This window comes from Centrocercus urophasianus, unplaced genomic scaffold, assembly GCF_019232065.1.
Source record: "Centrocercus urophasianus isolate 14NV4802_14NV808 unplaced genomic scaffold, USGS_Curo_1.0 seq_1193, whole genome shotgun sequence".
NCBI lineage: Eukaryota > Metazoa > Chordata > Aves > Galliformes > Phasianidae > Centrocercus > Centrocercus urophasianus.
In genome coordinates, this window is record NW_024884357.1 from 1 (window position 1) to 16,075 (window position 16,075).

Below are 16,075 nucleotides of genomic sequence, written 5' to 3' on the forward strand. Positions count from 1 at the left end.
GCGCCCCCCTTGCCGAGCCCCTTCCCGCCCTTGCCTCTGCCAGACATGATCACACACCGATCTTCCTCAGCAGCTGTGGCGGGAACGGGCCGACGGCGCGCCTCTATATTGCCGGCGGTCCGACCTGATTGAGGACTGCGCCGGGGAGGGGACGGGGGAGAGGGCTGGGCTGGGGGCGGGGCCTTCTCTGGTCTTTCCCCCGGTTTTGGGCGGAGGGCGGGTGTTGCTCCGCGTCTCTGGCCGGGCCAGTTATCGCTTCCGGCCGTCTCTGTGCGTTGCGGAGTCGATTTTACGGTCCGGCCTCGCTGCTGGCTTGCCTGCCTTTCTTTGCTTTCTCTTGCCGCCTGGCTCCCTATCGCTGTTGTTGCGGCACTCGTTGTCGGAGTGAGAGCGGGCCGCTGCCGGCCGCGACTCTGCAGCAAATGCCGCTCCCATCTTCTCCCCGGAGTTCCGCCGCCGCCATTTCGCGGCGCTTGTACAAAGGTGCCCAATCCCTCCACCCCCCTTTTTTTTTCTCTCATGGGTTCCTACTGCTATACTACTACTTCATCTTTAACATTTTTTCGAAGTAATTTTTTCGGTGCTTTTCCATTGATTTATCGTATTTACATTTCATTCTCTGTTATTTTTCTTTCCCTTCTTTTGAACTCAACTGTCTCGGATACTGTGAGACTTCTTGCTTCTTCCCACGTTTTCAAATTGCACTGCAAGAATGTTCTGAAAAGCCATTAAATCGTGTCTACTTTGTTAAGTTGTGTTGCATGAGACTGCATATTTTTCTTACATCCCATAGGTTTTTTGAAGTCTTTGGGATTTCCATTAAGTTTGGAAAGTTACATACATATTATGTAATTTACCTATTAGTAGATTTAGTCTTGCTTAATAAATTGATTTATAAAATTTGAGAATAAAAGTATTGATTGATACGTATTTTTCCCCTCGTTTGCTGTTTACAGAATAAACGCAGTAGGACAGAAAGCTTCATAATGTTTCTGTGTTGAGTGTATTGTTCCCCACCTATCATTCCTCTCACTATTTCATATGCTACACTTTTCCCTGCATGTGGTCAGCATGTTTCTCCCTACACTTGTGCAGGCACAAAATAAATCTTTTGTTCTTCATGGCTGCTGAAAATATTTCTTTTTCCCATCTCACGTGGTATAACTCTTTTCAATCGTGACTGACTTGTTTGTTTCTCGTTGCACATCTTTTTTTTTTTTTTATATAGCTTTGCTTTCATTAACCTAATAACCTTGAATGATTTAGATGTTATTCGTACTCTAGGTACGCATGTCTCCAGGCAAACATTTTCCTGCACCTGTTTTGAGTTAATGGGAACACGTGTCTGCACCACAACCCACCTTACCCACTTTTCATACCCAATGTGGCTGAATGCTTCTTGGCCAAATGGTTGAAATCTCTTTTAGCGTCAGTTTCCTACTTCTGTTCAATTCATAAGAATCCTTTTCTCTCCTCTCTCTTCTGAACATTTATTTTGTGTATTATTTTCTTTTTTTCAGGAAGTTTAACCTTTTCTTAATTTTGTATTCTTTTTCTCAGTATCAAATTTCCCTAAGGAAATTGCCAACTTCTTATCCTTGTCCACATTTTGATTGTGACAACCAAACTGCTAACAACAAAATTCATCCCTGACCTACAATAACTATTAAACAAAACAAAACACAATAGTTCAACTACTAATGTATGGATTTTTGTTACAATCAGTTTTAAACAATCTGTGCAGATATGATAGTGCTGTGGAGGGATGTACAACAGATTGCTGTATTATGCAGTTGAATAACTTGAGAAGTATGTTTTGTCTTTCTTATTTGGGAAATTCAAGCTTTGTTCACCCAATTGTATCCACACACTGTGACATGAAGTTTCTGTTTTTACTTCAGTATGATGTATGTGCACTGTGTCTTTCTCTCACTGCCAGCTGAGTTGCAGAATATAAATGAATACTACTGATGTGTTAGGACACTGCTCACTGTAGCTAAAGTCAAACCAAAGGGAAGGGCATACTCCCTACTTACAGGAGCTTCAGTGTCTCAGTGTTCTGAAAAGCAGAATGCATTGCTGAGAAACCTGCATTTATTACATTTTGAAGTATCACTTCACCTTGTCTTTGTTTTATCCCACAGCCTGTGCTTATCCTTTTCTCCTGGTCGCTCGTTTGTATGGATTTTGATACTCACAAAACCAACAAATTTCTATTAAGCTTATTGATTACTTTTACAATTAATCTTTTCCTATTAGCTGAGACAGAGTGGAAGGATGATGAGTGCTGTTCTTTTCCTCCTAATCTTCCCATGTGACAACCAACATTTCAAGAAGGAGACTTAAAATGAGGTGAAATTAAAAACTTGTTTTCTTTCCACAGATCTACTTTGAGGTTCTGAGGAAACTTGTTTAGGTGTTGCCTTCAAGGAGGTAAGGATCTCCTAGGAGATTTGTTCTCATATGTCTTTTCAATTTGTTTGGAGAATTAAAATCAACTTACACAGTCTTCGTAGCGAGTTGCTGTTTTTAATCAGCTGAGAAAACTGTTATAGAAGAGTTGCAGTCTGGAGATGATGGATTTGCCTTGCACTAAGGTAGAAGCTTGTGATAAATGTGCTACAGTGCTTCCCTGATAAATCTGTCAAGGAAAGAAATAAAGGCTGCGGCACCTTCCCAGGGAAATGTGAATGTTCTCATAGTATAATGTCATTTTTTATTATAAAAATTAAATTTTTTTTTAATTTTATTTTAAATTAAATTTATTTAAAATTAAATGTGGAGGGCCAAGTAAACACGGAGATGAACTTTTGCCTGAAGTAACAATAACTGTGATGAAAAACACAGCAAAATACCTTAATGCATGCAAACAAACAACAACTATGTCAATTAAAGCAGCACACAAAAAAATTAATGCTCTGTGAATCTCAGTGGAGAACCAAAGATGTCAGTCTCCCTGCAGACCATCAACTTCCACCTGTGCACAGGTCATCTTCCATGGAACAGATCTGCATGCAAGGGTGGTGGTTACCCCTCAATATAAAAGAGAATCCTATATGTTGAACCTGGGAGCTCAGTCATCTCCTAGATTTCTGCTAGACTGAGTTTTGGTCAGCTCAGCCCTTGTTTCTGCTCTCATTCAGGTGCAGAATCCTGATGGATCTGGTGCATGGACTGACTTCTCCTTATGGGTCTGTTTGTCTGTATGGGTGCACAACAGCATTTCTTCTCAGCTGAAAATTTACTTTTGGCCTCTTCCTGAAGCTGCGTGCTGAAGACCTTCACTGCTACATTCTAATTAATTTCTCTTCAGGTGAAAAATGCAAATTCTTATGCCATGTGGATCATGTCAGCTTCTACCACAAGGATTATGCAATCCATCTCTGGTAGGTACTTACAAGCCTCACTAAAATCTCTCTGTGCTGGTCTGTCTTAACAGTTCTTTAGGGACTGCATGATGATCTCAGGGGTCTTTTCCAAACTTTATGATTCTTAGATTCAAAATGTGCTCAAATCTAATATGACAATTGCTGTTGGAATTCTCCCCATTTTAAAAAGCCTAGGAACTTCTCCAATGTAGCTGTAAAGTCCTTTAGCATTTGGCAGCCTTAACAAAAACAGCAGGTGTCTGGAACCAGTGAGTTGTGTGAACTTCATTGCCCACACAGATGGAAGGACACAGTTCATAGAAGCACTGGGTTGGAAGGGACTCTTAAAAGCCATTTGATCCAACTCCCCAGCAATGAACAGGGTCACTACCACTAGGTCAGATGCTCATAGCCCTCCCAGGCTGACCTTGGGTGTCTCCATGGATGGGACATTCACCACCTCTCTGGGCAACCTTGTCAGTGCCTCACCATCCTGACTGTAAAAAAAAAGACAAACAACCCTCTTCTATCCAATCCAAATCTTTCCTCTGTTAGTTTGGAACCATTTCTCCTTGCAAACTCTGCAGAAGAGTCTGTTCCCTTGTTTCTCTGCATGACCTTTACAGCATTCCTATCTTGGGCTCTCCAAACTTGAGGTGCTTTGGCGGTTACTATACACAAAAATGTTCGGCTTCTTTAGACCATAGCTTTCAGTTTCGCCGTCTGTCCTCCCACCCCTGGTCCCTGATCCTTCAGATGCATAATGCTGCTATCTTTCACCTTCACTGCAACCTACAGGTTGATCATAATGAAAGCATCCTGTCACACATGCAAACCATAGATGGTGATCTGTTTCTTCAATGCTCCAGAACCACTGCAAGGAAACTCACTGTCAAGGATTGGCAGAAGAGGAACAGAATGCTCAACATAGGATACTGTATCTCTGTGCCATGGCAGCACTGTGCGAAGTAGTTACAGCTTGAGTGCTGCGCCTGTTGGATGGAATTTTGTCTCCACTGACTTCTTCCAAATGAAGTGCTGAAGGTGATGAGCGAAAAGGTGAGGTTGGCTCCATCTCTCCCCTCTACAGAAATGACTCCTGAAGAATGCGTCCGCTTGCATAATGGTGACCACTTCCTAATGCTGAGGTTAAAGAATTACCGTAACTTTCAAACTTCCAGGTTGGTCTCTGGTGCTGTCACCTGCCATCCTATGTACATTCTTGAAGGTTTAGTGTGCAGTCAGGCATTGAGTTTTCTCGTACAGAAAGAACAAGGGAGAAATGCTTTGATGAGAGCAGGCTCTTTGCAGAAGTGGTTTATCAGGCAGCTTGCACTGCTGTTCATTCCCAGCTGTGGAGGCCACGGTAAGAAAACAATATTTGGTAACAGGGAAAAGTGATAACCCTGATTGCCCCTTGGCTGTTTATCCCATACAGTAGCCACAACGTAGAGAAACTGCAGATTAAGTAACACCGACAGCCAGTCCCAGAAGCACTGGAACTATTCAGAGAGAATTTTTGAAGATGCAAAGAGTAAAGAAAGAGGCACAATGAATCAGCTGCATTTTACATCACTCAGCATTTTTGTTGCCATTGCATATGTTTTTAATCAGCCGAGATAACTGTTACAGAAGCAGAGCTTTTTTATTTTCCATATCAATGCAGTTTCTGCTGCACTTGTACAGCTGTAAAGTAACTGGCTCTGAGACACCAATCTCTCCATTCATATTTCATGAATGTGGGCATCTCAGCCTCTGAAGTTGTGTGAATGGAGTCATGTGATTTTCTTTCACGTTTCCCTATGTCTAACTTGATCGTGCACTACGTACCTGAGAGTAATCAACAGCAATGTCAGTGACTTGTTTTTGTCTCCTTTGGTGCCTAAGCAGTTGGCTTTCAAAGGAGCTTGAGCAGGAATGTACTGATAATATCATCCAGGAAGTTTCTCCACATTACGGCAGATTTGAAAATATTTCTAATTGATTATGTTTTTACTTACAGAAAGGTAATACAGGAAAAGGAAATCAATATTTATGTGAAGGGGCTTGAGAGTAGCCTATGAAAAGATTGATGAGCATTTATCCATTGTATAAAATGTCACAGTCACAGAGTCAAATAAGTTTTACTCAGTTTAATAGAGTTACCCTCAACAACAGAGAATTCATTCTCTCTCTCTCTCTTTCTCTTTATCTATGCATACACATATTTGAATTAGGCAAATGATCTCACTTACATACTTGGTAAATACCACAACCCAAAGGAACTTTTCCTCCTGAAAGGCAGTAGAAAAAAAAAAATCATACCTGCATTTAAGACCATGAAAGATGGCTTAGTAGCACAGAAATTTGGAAAATATCTTTATGCTCTCCAGAGGGGTCCCTATTACAGAGTAATCAAGCAACTTTTTCAATAAAAGTGTGCATCTTTCTGAAGGAAAAGACTAGTCATATATATAGTCTATACACTATTGTTATTATACACTATTTGTGATACTTAACAAAAATGTGAATATTCCATTATTACTCCACTGTTTTTTTGTTTGTTTGTTTTTCTACATTCTAGGTAATGTTTATGTAACTGTGTGTAGTTTCTTTTTCTTTTTTTTTTTTTTTTTTTATTTTGATATAATTTCAATTATTTTCTTTATGAAAGAAAACAAAAATCTATGAAGAAAGTACAGGGACTGATGCAACAACAGGTTGAATAACATTCTCTGAAGCCAGTCTATCTGAGAGAAAGCATCACCCAGGTGAGTACATTTGAACAGAAGTTTATATTTTGTGTGGACTCAAAGGTCTAAAGACTCGGTGTGTTTGTGACATGACATGCTTTTGTTGTTCCATGACTACCAACACCTGTGATGCACTCTTCTTAAACCAAAATGTTCCTCTTTTATGTAGAAAAATGTTTGATATGTAGCAATATGTTTTGACCCAGGCACACTCCCATCATTCAGCAACCAAAACACTGGTGTGCAATTAACACTGTTTTGGCTGAAACTGGGATGTTTAAATAAATAGCATTTTTTAAAATGCCATGAAAATCCTATATCTGTGGCACGGAAAGCAAGAACAGCTGGAAGGAAGCCAGGCTCTTTGCCAGGCAGAAAGATGGCTGTAAGGCAGAGAACAACACATCAGTTGGTGAATAACCCTGACCAAGCAGAAATAGCATTTAATGAAGATGACAGAGATTACGTTAAGAAATCACAGCACAGAGCTTCTGCTGGGGGAGACGTGCAGCGGCCGCTTTGCTTTCCTTCCTTGCCCTATTCCTCGGGAGGTGCCTTCCGAGAACAGAGATCCCGAGCCCTGAGCAGCAGTCTCCAGATGGCCCCTCCTACGGGCACAGGATGGCTGCGAGGATCGAAGTGGCCAAGTAGAAATGTAATGATCTGGAGGGCAGAAGACTTGCAGAAAAACCCAGCGGAGCGTGTAACAGCCACCCATAGTATCATAAGAAAAGACTAGCGTCCAGTTCAGAGCGGTGTATGAAAAGCCCGTAAAGTGCATAGAAAATTATGCAGTGAGGGAAAGTGCAGCACATTTGTTACGAACTCGTGATCCACCGTCACCTTAATGTTTCTGTGCCCATTACCACCCGAGCAGCCCATGCTGTACTTGGTAAACACACTTGCGCAAGGGGTGGAAGGGCAAGAAAACACCACCCCGCCCACAGGGCACCGGGAACCGCTTTCCGCGCGGACCCAAACGAGATGCGCGCCACCTCCGAGGCGGTTCAAAAAACGCGCGCTCCACTCCGATTGGCCGCCACAAGAGAGGGGCGGGACTTTGACCCTTGCGCGTCGCGCGGTGCGAGCGCGCCGCCTGCCCCGCTGCTTCCAAGCGTGGGGCAGCGGCAGGGGAGGCGGGGGGCAGATACCGGCTGTACTTCATCAGTATCTTTACTTTTATTGATTTTCAGCAAAAAGTAACTGTAGCTTCCAAGCAGAATAGACATATGTTATCAATAATGAGAAGTTGGCACTTGGTGATCGCTATAAATACAATTCTAGTTAAAGTCAGTTTCCAAAGTAACAGCAAAGCTGGTATTTACACTGACGTGTTCCTGCTCTTTTTAGGAAAGTGTAGGTGGCTCTGAAAAGAGCCTTTGGGTTGTTTACTTTTACAGCTTCACTTGGCCTTAGCCTTGTGGCTGTCGGTCTTCTTGGGCAGCAGCACGGCCTGGATGTTGGGCAGCACCCCGCCCTGCGCGATGGTGACCTTGCCCAGCAGCTTGTTGAGCTCCTCGTCGTTGCGGATGGCCAGCTGCAGGTGGCGGGGGATAATGCGCGTCTTCTTGTTGTCGCGGGCCGCGTTGCCCGCCAGCTCCAGGATCTCGGCCGTCAGGTACTCCAGCACGGCCGCCAGGTACACCGGGGCGCCGGCACCCACCCGCTCCGCGTAGTTGCCCTTGCGCAGCAGCCGGTGCACGCGGCCCACGGGGAACTGCAGCCCAGCTCGTGATGAACGCGACTTAGCCTTGGCGCGCGCCTTCCCGCCCTGCTTCCCGCGGCCAGACATATCGCAGTCTGCAAGTCAGCCAAAAAGTAATCGGCAACACAAACTGGACGCCAGGAGAGTCGGAAGAATTCAAGAGTAGCTGAGTACCGTCCTTTTATCCCTTCCTGCTGAGGTCGTGCGGCACTTTTGATTGGAGGAGACGGTGATTGTGGAGTTAGCCAATGGGAACAGCTGTAGAAAACCGACCAATTGAACACCGCGAGTGATTTTGACGTCACGGTCCAAAGATCTCCAATGGGAAGGAACGACCTCGAATCCCCTAATTTGCATACCGCCTCTATAAGTATGGGCTGCGGCGCCATTGTACCTGCGTCGATCCTGCGGTACAGGCAGCGGCGGGCGTGTGCGATGCCGGAACCAGCGAAGTCGGCTCCTGCCCCTAAAAAGGGCTCCAAGAAGGCGGTCACCAAGACCCAAAAGAAGGGTGACAAGAAGCGTAGAAAGACAAGGAAAGAGAGCTATTCGATCTACGTGTACAAGGTGCTGAAGCAGGTGCACCCCGACACGGGCATCTCGTCCAAGGCCATGGGCATCATGAACTCGTTCGTCAACGACATCTTCGAGCGCATCGCCGGCGAGGCGTCGCGCCTGGCGCACTACAACAAGCGCTCGACCATCACGTCGCGGGAGATCCAGACGGCTGTGCGGCTGCTGCTGCCCGGCGAGCTGGCCAAGCACGCGGTCTCCGAGGGCACCAAGGCGGTCACCAAGTACACCAGCTCCAAGTAGAGTGGTGCGGATTACTCGATTTTAACCCAAAGGCTCTTTTCAGAGCCACCCATGCTTTCAGTAAAAGAGTGTTTCACAGATACGTGGTGGTGAGTGGTGCTGCTATTTCATATTGTCTTTGGTTGTCAGAGTGGGCTGATCTGATTAATGATGGGAAAAAAAAATGCTTACTGCTTATGCTTCACATGTTAAAATCTGAATGTGATGTTTTACATGACATAAAGGAACTGAGTAAAAGAAATACGTACAGATTTTATGATATTCAAATCAATTTATTCGCCTAATAAGCATTCCTCTGATAATCATTTCCATTCCAAATTTTAAGCAGGTAGAGGCACATACATGTGGATGTTGTCTTTCTGCTTTGAAATAAAGCAGCCTTTGTTACAACTGCAGTCCTATGCTGCATTCACATCATTCCTATTGACGTCCCCACTAAGCACTGTCACCTTTTCCCAGGGACCTGGTCGTGGGTAACAGTAGTTGTGTGACCCAAAGAGTCTCCATGGAGACAGCGCTGTGTTCATGACTTCTGCTAGGCAATGATGCTCCATATTTATCATCTCCTATGTAGGGCTGTGCAAATGGTACTGGGTATTACTTAAACGAGCCAGAGAGTTTTGTAATGATGTGGCGTAGTTTGCTTTCCTCTCTAAATAAAATAACAGAAGATCGGCTGGAGACAGAGGGGTGCATTAATCTAGTGCACACACTGATAGGTGTACATAAATATATATATATATATATATATTTAAGAGGAAAAGTGAACGAGAGCGGCTTATGAAATGCGGGTGATAAGGAGAAGGCTGGTTTCGGAAAGAGCCTTTCACGCAGGCGCTCGCACCCTGGCTGCGGGACAGATGGCCGTGTTCCGCTATGCTGACGGAAGGCTGCGATCGCGCCGCTCCCCGAGAGCTCCGCCGCAGGGGGGGAAGGGCACAAACCGAGGGCGGAGCTGCCTGCGGAGAGGCGGGGACAGCGGAGCGGGAAAGCGCCGTTACCTGCGGAGCAGCGCGGGCTTTTCAAATCCTGCCTCTGCCCAATGGGGTGGCAGTCTCCACTCCAGCCAATCAGAGCGCGCCCTTGTCTATAAATACGGGGTCTCGCAGCCGCTTCTGCATAGTTTCCTTTCTCATTGCCGAGGGGCTGTTTGGGGAAAATGGCGCGCACGAAGCAGACGGCGCGTAAGTCGACGGGCGGCAAGGCGCCCCGCAAGCAGCTGGCCACCAAGGCGGCCCGCAAGAGCGCGCCGGCCACGGGCGGCGTGAAGAAGCCGCACCGCTACCGGCCCGGCACGGTGGCGCTGCGCGAGATCCGCCGCTACCAGAAGTCCACGGAGCTGCTGATCCGCAAGCTGCCCTTCCAGCGCCTGGTGCGCGAGATCGCGCAGGACTTCAAGACCGACCTGCGCTTCCAGAGCTCGGCCGTCATGGCGCTGCAGGAGGCGAGCGAGGCTTACCTGGTGGGGCTCTTCGAGGACACCAACCTGTGCGCCATCCACGCCAAGCGCGTCACCATCATGCCCAAGGACATCCAGCTCGCCCGGCGCATCCGCGGGGAGCGCGCCTGAGCTCCTGGAAGAGAATCTGACTATCGAAAACCCAAAGGCTCTTTTAAGAGCCGCCACAGGGCCAGTAAAAAGAGCTGTAAACTCTTAAATCTTTTGAGGGTTTACTGCTGCACGTGTTGCGGGTAGCCTTTTGTTGACCAGTTTCTAAGGTAAGTGCCAAGGGAAGTATTGCCGTGTTTTTAAGAGGTTGAGAGGGAAGTTTGCGTCGTTTAAATGCTGCTTTGTCAGTGACGGTGTGAAGGTCCATTGGTAAGAAAAGCTCAGTTTTATGGATCTAATGAATAGACTTGCTTTTCTGGTACCGTTGTAAAAGGTTTTTGAGAACTTTGATAAGCTAAAAGCAATATGCCTCACTTCTAAAAGCCGGTATTCCTTAACGTAATGGTCGCTTAAAACGGTCACATCTGTTTAAATGCAATTCTGTATTCACTGTTCCCTTCCTCGATTGCAGTATGTTGCAAGTCAAGTATGTAGTTCATTGCCCACGTTATTCTGTAACTTTTATTTCCTTGTGCTCAAAGCGTTAAGAGTTTATTAATCCTACAGTTAAAAATAGTGCCTTTAATTGTGAAGTAGCACAAAGTCCCGTTTCCGTAGCTGCCCATTCCTGCATGGGTGCTTTGCCACACGTGGGCTCATCATTCTTGTAAGCAAGTCCCTCTCGTCAGTCTCTGGCCCTACTGAAGTGCTTTTAGTTTACGTTTGAATCCAACACAATTCCTGGCAGAGCATGGTACTCAATGACTCCCGTACACCTACATGTGTAACGAGGTTTCTGCCTGACTGCCACTCTGCCATGCAGCTCCTTCACATCCTACCCAGAAGTCGTATACCTGTTACAAAAAACACAATTTCCCAACCCATTTCTAATTTCCTGTTGCATCCTGTGTTTCTTGCTTAACACAGCACAGCCCTCCTTATGTCCATGTAATGCCGGGAGATCCCTGCTCTGCCTGATCGAACTGGTTCTGCAGTGCTGCGTGGAAGTAGGTGAGATGCAGTTCTCACTTCTGTGAACGAACACAGACGAGGAGGATTGCTTGGAGGGAATAGATATTTTTTCAAAGCTTCATGCAGTAAGTCATGGGTTTTGTGGTGTGGGTTTTTTTTTTTTTGTTGTTGTTTTTTTGTTTGTTTGTTTTTTTCCCTTCCCCTTCTGTGTAATTGCTGATACATTTTGTTTCAGGAAATATTCCTTCCTCTGTTTCAGGAACTTTGGGCTCTGCAGCAAAATCTGACCAATCACATTCCTCCGTGCTCCATTTTCTTTCCTGTTTTTTTCCTTCCTTTCAGCCATTTTCTGTTTTACTCAGAGCAGTAACCTGGGGGTGGGGTGAGATTGTGGGGTAGATCTCAGAATAACACTTTGGAAAACTTGATCAGATTATGAGCAGTTTTATTATCCCCCCCCGTATTCACTGACATAAGATCTGTGCTTTCTGAACAGATTTATGCATGTTTTTTTCCTTTGTTTTTTTTTTTTTTTTCCCCCCCGAGGGTAATTACTATCATGCTTGTAGAAGTGAACTGTAGCAAAATGCAATGAATTTCCTGTTTCTCTCTGTTATACAAAGGGATCCATTAGTTACCAAAATCTCTTTATCAGAATGTATTTACAGTAAATTCCATGGTAAGACTGAAGCATGGCAAGCAGAGTGCATTTCTAATATGTAATGGACACTGAGTATGTTATACAGGCTGCATAAACAGTTACATTTTAGTACGAGTTTGGGCAAAAATAATAAAAATGTTGCTTTTTTTTTTTTTTTTTTTTCTTTCTCCTTTTGTGTGTTTGAGGAGAAGGGAAGCTGGGTTTTATTGACTGGGATTACTTTGAGTCTGATTCTGAGAGTTACATTTCTAAATAATAATTAAAAATATTTAACACTTGAGCAGTTCAAGGAAGTAGACATGCAAGGGTTTTGCAGGAAGAGTAAAATCATATGATCCCTGAATTTGCAATTCCTGGGCCTGAAAAAAATCTGGTATTTAACACAGAAGGGCACTGATGACAATAATAATCTGTCAGAGATTCTGTCTCCAGAAAATCAAACTGGCAGTCAGGAAAAATTTACTGCATGGAATTTGAAGTGTGTAACAACTGCAGTGGTGGTACCAGGAAGCACAGCAGGCTGACTGCAAATCTCCAGTGGGCTTTGCTCTTTCCTCCTTACATAAGTGATGAATCCTATCAGCTTGTGTGTGATGCTGATTTAGTAAGCTGTAAAAGAGCAGTAACAGATCAGACAAAGTTAGGATAAAAATACATCTGCTCAGTGCAATACTTGGCTGAGAGAAATCCTGGCTGTTTTGCCACCCTCCGTGAGTGGTCTAGAGCCCTGTTGATATGATGAATTAAATCACTGCTGGGATGAATCAGTCCAATGGGCAGCATCACCACTGAGGCCTTCCTGGCGAATTTTTTCCACTTTTATTAGAAATGCATAAGCCCAGATTATGTATACTTATATATAGGTATTTATAGATATATATATTTATATATAGATATTCGAATCAGCCATACTTCAGGTGCTTATTAATTTAGAAAAAGCTCTAAACAAAAGCTTTTTCCATATGAAAAGAGTGGTGGGTTTTGTTTTTGTGTTTTTCTTTTTTTAATTGATCATTGTAATGTAAAATTAGTGCAAAGGGTGGTATTGTTTCTCTCCAAAGAATCAGAAGTAACTTCAGCTGAGTGGAAGCATCTTGTAGATTGTAGATGTAACAAATATTGAAGAGGTGCAATATAGGCTGGTTTGTTTAGCTATGTACTGTGCTAAGTCTGTGCTGAAAGTGCTGATGCACACGTGCAGATGAAATACAGACAAAATATCCAACAAGTTGTTAAGTTTGCCATATATCCTGCTCTCAGCTTTCTTTACACTTTATCCCAACTCAATGTTACGCATCTTTGAGGGTTCCAACATCTTTGCATAACTGCCCTATGTAATGAATGTTCGAGACAGTTATGAGCATCTTGTTCTCTCTGCATTTTTGCATGCTATCCTGAGCACAGCACACACATCCAACAAAGCTGTACAAAATGCTGTTCCGCAGTAGCATCATCCTATGAGGCATCTAAGGAGGAAATTGTTTCAGCAGACATCAGAGATAACTTTCAATAAATGTTGAGCTTTGAATAAAAACCGCAGGACTAAGATATATTCCCACAGATTAGCATCTATCCATGTATTAGTAAAGCATGGATACAACCCCTTTTTTTTTTTTTTCTCTCTTCTTTCCACTGATTAACATATGATGTCTTTTGAAATTGAATGTCATTTTTCTTTGTTGTGCCAGTTTTGATCTTCCCATCAGTTCTGAGCAGGGCTACACAATATAATTTTTGTTTTGTTCATAAGGAAAACAACAGTTCCAGAAAATAAACTATGCTCATTGACATGAACTTGTTCTTTTCCAGTCCCTGCAGAGATGGTTTTTAAAAGTTTGCGAGGGGTAATGACACAGGTGCCAAAGGAAATGAGTGGAACATCAGTGTTTTTCTCCCTGAGACTACTGTGATAATCTCAGTGCAAGACAACACGGAACAGAAGCTTCACCAGACAAAACAACTCTGCATCCAATGCTAGAACTGTGGTTGTTCAGTCTGGAGAAGAGAAGGCTCAGGGGAAACATTATTCCTCTCTACAACAATCCAAAAGGTGGCTGTGGTGAAGAGGGTTCAGCCTCTTTTCCCAGGTGACAATGAAAGGCCCAGAGGGAATGACTTTAAGGTGCTCCAGGATATTAGGAACAATTTCTTCTCAAAAAGAGTGGTGCTGCAGTGGCACAGGCTGCTCAAGGAGGTGGTGGAGTCATTGTCCCTGGAGGCATTACAGAATCCTGTGGATGTGGCACATGGTTGGTGGGGATGGGCTGATGATTGGACTAGATGGCCCCAGGGATCTTTTCGAATCTAATGATTCTATAAATCCGGAAAATTTATTCTTTGCCCAAATAGAAAGTTGTGCTGTTAATAAACTTCATGAAGTTGGATGCCCTGGGAATTGCACTGAGACCACAGAAGAGACATTGGAGAATACACTGCATTTGGAAGACTAGAGCACTTCCAGTTGCCGCTACTTCGTATCCATCTCCTCCCCCCTCTCCTTCTTCCCTCCCTTCCTTCTTTTTTGTTCTTTTAAACCACATTTTAAATAACATTTAATAGTTACCATTTACCAGATACTTAATTGAAATTACAGTTTAAACTTTCCCACAACTCCCAGTACTGCCCTGATGTGTCTGCAAAACTCCACTCCTCTGCTGCAGCTGAGATCCCACCTCTGTCCCCTGCAGGGGTACAGCGGAGCTCACACAGCTCCCTGAGATCCTCCCAGGAGCTCCTCCCGGTGTTTTGCTGCTGTGGAGAAGGTGATTTCTTATCTTCTCTCTTTTCTGAGGCACATTTCCATCACTGCTGCATGAATGTATCACTGTTACAAATGGCTTCATATATCTTGTTCCACTCTCTTGGCAATGTGGGAGCACTGTCATGCAGAAAAGCTGTATATGTTTCTTTACAAACTCTGTGGGAGTTATATTTTTTGAACAATTGGACTGAAAAAAAATTATATATATTTATGTATATACATATATATATATTCAACTACAGCCAAAATTTTCCCCTCAAATCCCATTATTGTGGTTCTACAGTGAGATAAATATTTTCTATGTTGGGCAGTAAAGTTCATTAGTTTCTGTAAGTCATCTTTACCCATCAAAGTCAGTAAAATTAAAATAATAGAATACACTTCTGTATTCTATTGCTAAGTGCACACACACACACACACAAAAAAAAAGCATTACTGTATTAATCAGCATATATTTAGTGAGGAGATAAAGGATGTATGTGATAATGTTCTGAAAACTCTCTGCCTCCCCTCACATGTTAAGGAGCAGATCGGCACGGGGCTCTCGTGTCTTCAGCAGGAACAGCCCTGAGAGAAACGGCTCCTCTCACACTGCGATCCCTTCTATCTGGGATGGGGGTTCTGGAGGCTCTCTGCTTACTCGCTGCGGCCACGTACAGGTAAAAGTATGACAGGTATATAAATGCGTGTTATATGCTGGAAAAAATACCCATCGCGTTCTAACCCACACAAAGGAAATTCATGGAACATTTGAAGAAGAAAAGGACGTTTTTATGCGTGGCTAAGAATTTCTGTCTCTTGGTCTCTTAAGAAATACATAGGATTCACTGACAGGAAGAAGCCGAAGGGCGAATAGGAATGAGCTGGCACAGATTAATGAATCTGAGAGATAATTCTTTCCAGAAAAGCATTAACACGCGTTCTTAAAGCATAACGTGAGGCAGCCAAGCAGAACAGAAGCCGGAAAGGACGATCAGGGGCGGGGCGGCAGCGTGGAGTCTGATCCCCGATTGGCCAAATTTTGCCGCAGACCCCGGGGCAGCAAAGGCGGAGAACGGGATGGGGACGGGAGCGCCGGACCCCGAAGCGCGACTCCCGCAACAGCCCCCCGTGGAGCCCAGGATCCATCATAGAATCATCCCCCGCGGGGGGGGGGGGGGAGGTGGAAACGGGAAAGGAAGGAACCGGGTGGCAGCTCAAGCCCAGCTGATCCTGGCCGGCGACAAGCAAAGCCGGAGGCACGAACTGGGTGAAGCACCTTGGAAAAATAGAACCCCGCCGCCTCGCTGCCACCCGCCCGCGGGAAGAGCTCGCTGGGGCGCGCGGGTGGAAAGGGCGGAGATTGCGGTCGAGCCCCGCCTCCCTTCGCCCGCCGCAGTTCTCAACCAGGTCGGCTCCCGCGCCATATAGCGCCACTCGGCGGACTCCACGGCGCGCAGTGTGGTCTGCGGCGGGAGTGGTAGTATGTCTGGCAGAGGCAAGGGCGGGAAGGGGCTCGGCAAGGGGGGCGC

General features: G+C 44.8%; 3 protein-coding genes and 1 long non-coding RNA gene across 5 annotated transcripts; 3 read left to right on the forward strand and 1 right to left on the reverse strand.

Moving 5' to 3' along the window:
• The first annotated feature begins 2,201 nt into the window (after positions 1–2,201).
• Positions 2,202–5,872, forward strand: LOC122155515. Its single transcript, XR_006167264.1, has 3 exons — positions 2,202–2,433; positions 3,144–3,386; positions 4,238–5,872. It is a non-coding gene; the product is annotated as an uncharacterized LOC122155515 (long non-coding RNA).
• Positions 5,873–7,263: 1,391 nt separating this feature from the next.
• On the reverse strand, positions 7,264–7,962 carry LOC122155512 (histone H2A-IV). The gene has a single exon (XM_042809400.1). It carries the CDS (start codon positions 7,890–7,892, stop codon positions 7,503–7,505), a length of 390 nt encoding a protein of 129 aa, XP_042665334.1. The 5' UTR covers positions 7,893–7,962; the 3' UTR covers positions 7,264–7,502.
• Positions 7,963–8,196: 234 nt separating this feature from the next.
• On the forward strand, positions 8,197–8,880 carry LOC122155514 (histone H2B 8). The gene has a single exon (XM_042809401.1). The coding sequence runs from the start codon at positions 8,241–8,243 to the stop codon at positions 8,619–8,621; it is 381 nt and encodes a 126-aa protein (XP_042665335.1). The 5' UTR covers positions 8,197–8,240; the 3' UTR covers positions 8,622–8,880.
• A 900-nt stretch (positions 8,881–9,780) lies between these two features.
• On the forward strand, positions 9,781–11,940 carry LOC122155516 (histone H3). Of its 2 annotated transcripts, none has more exons than XM_042809405.1 (2): positions 9,781–10,340; positions 11,098–11,940. In XM_042809405.1, the coding sequence occupies exon 1, from the start codon at positions 9,781–9,783 to the stop codon at positions 10,189–10,191; it is 411 nt and encodes a 136-aa protein (XP_042665339.1). In that variant the 3' UTR covers positions 10,192–10,340; positions 11,098–11,940. The 2 variants fall into 2 exon arrangements, with proteins under 2 accessions (XP_042665339.1, XP_042665336.1); XM_042809402.1 differs by having other exon boundaries at positions 9,781–10,187; positions 10,831–11,940.
• Positions 11,941–16,075: the final 4,135 nt, after the last annotated feature.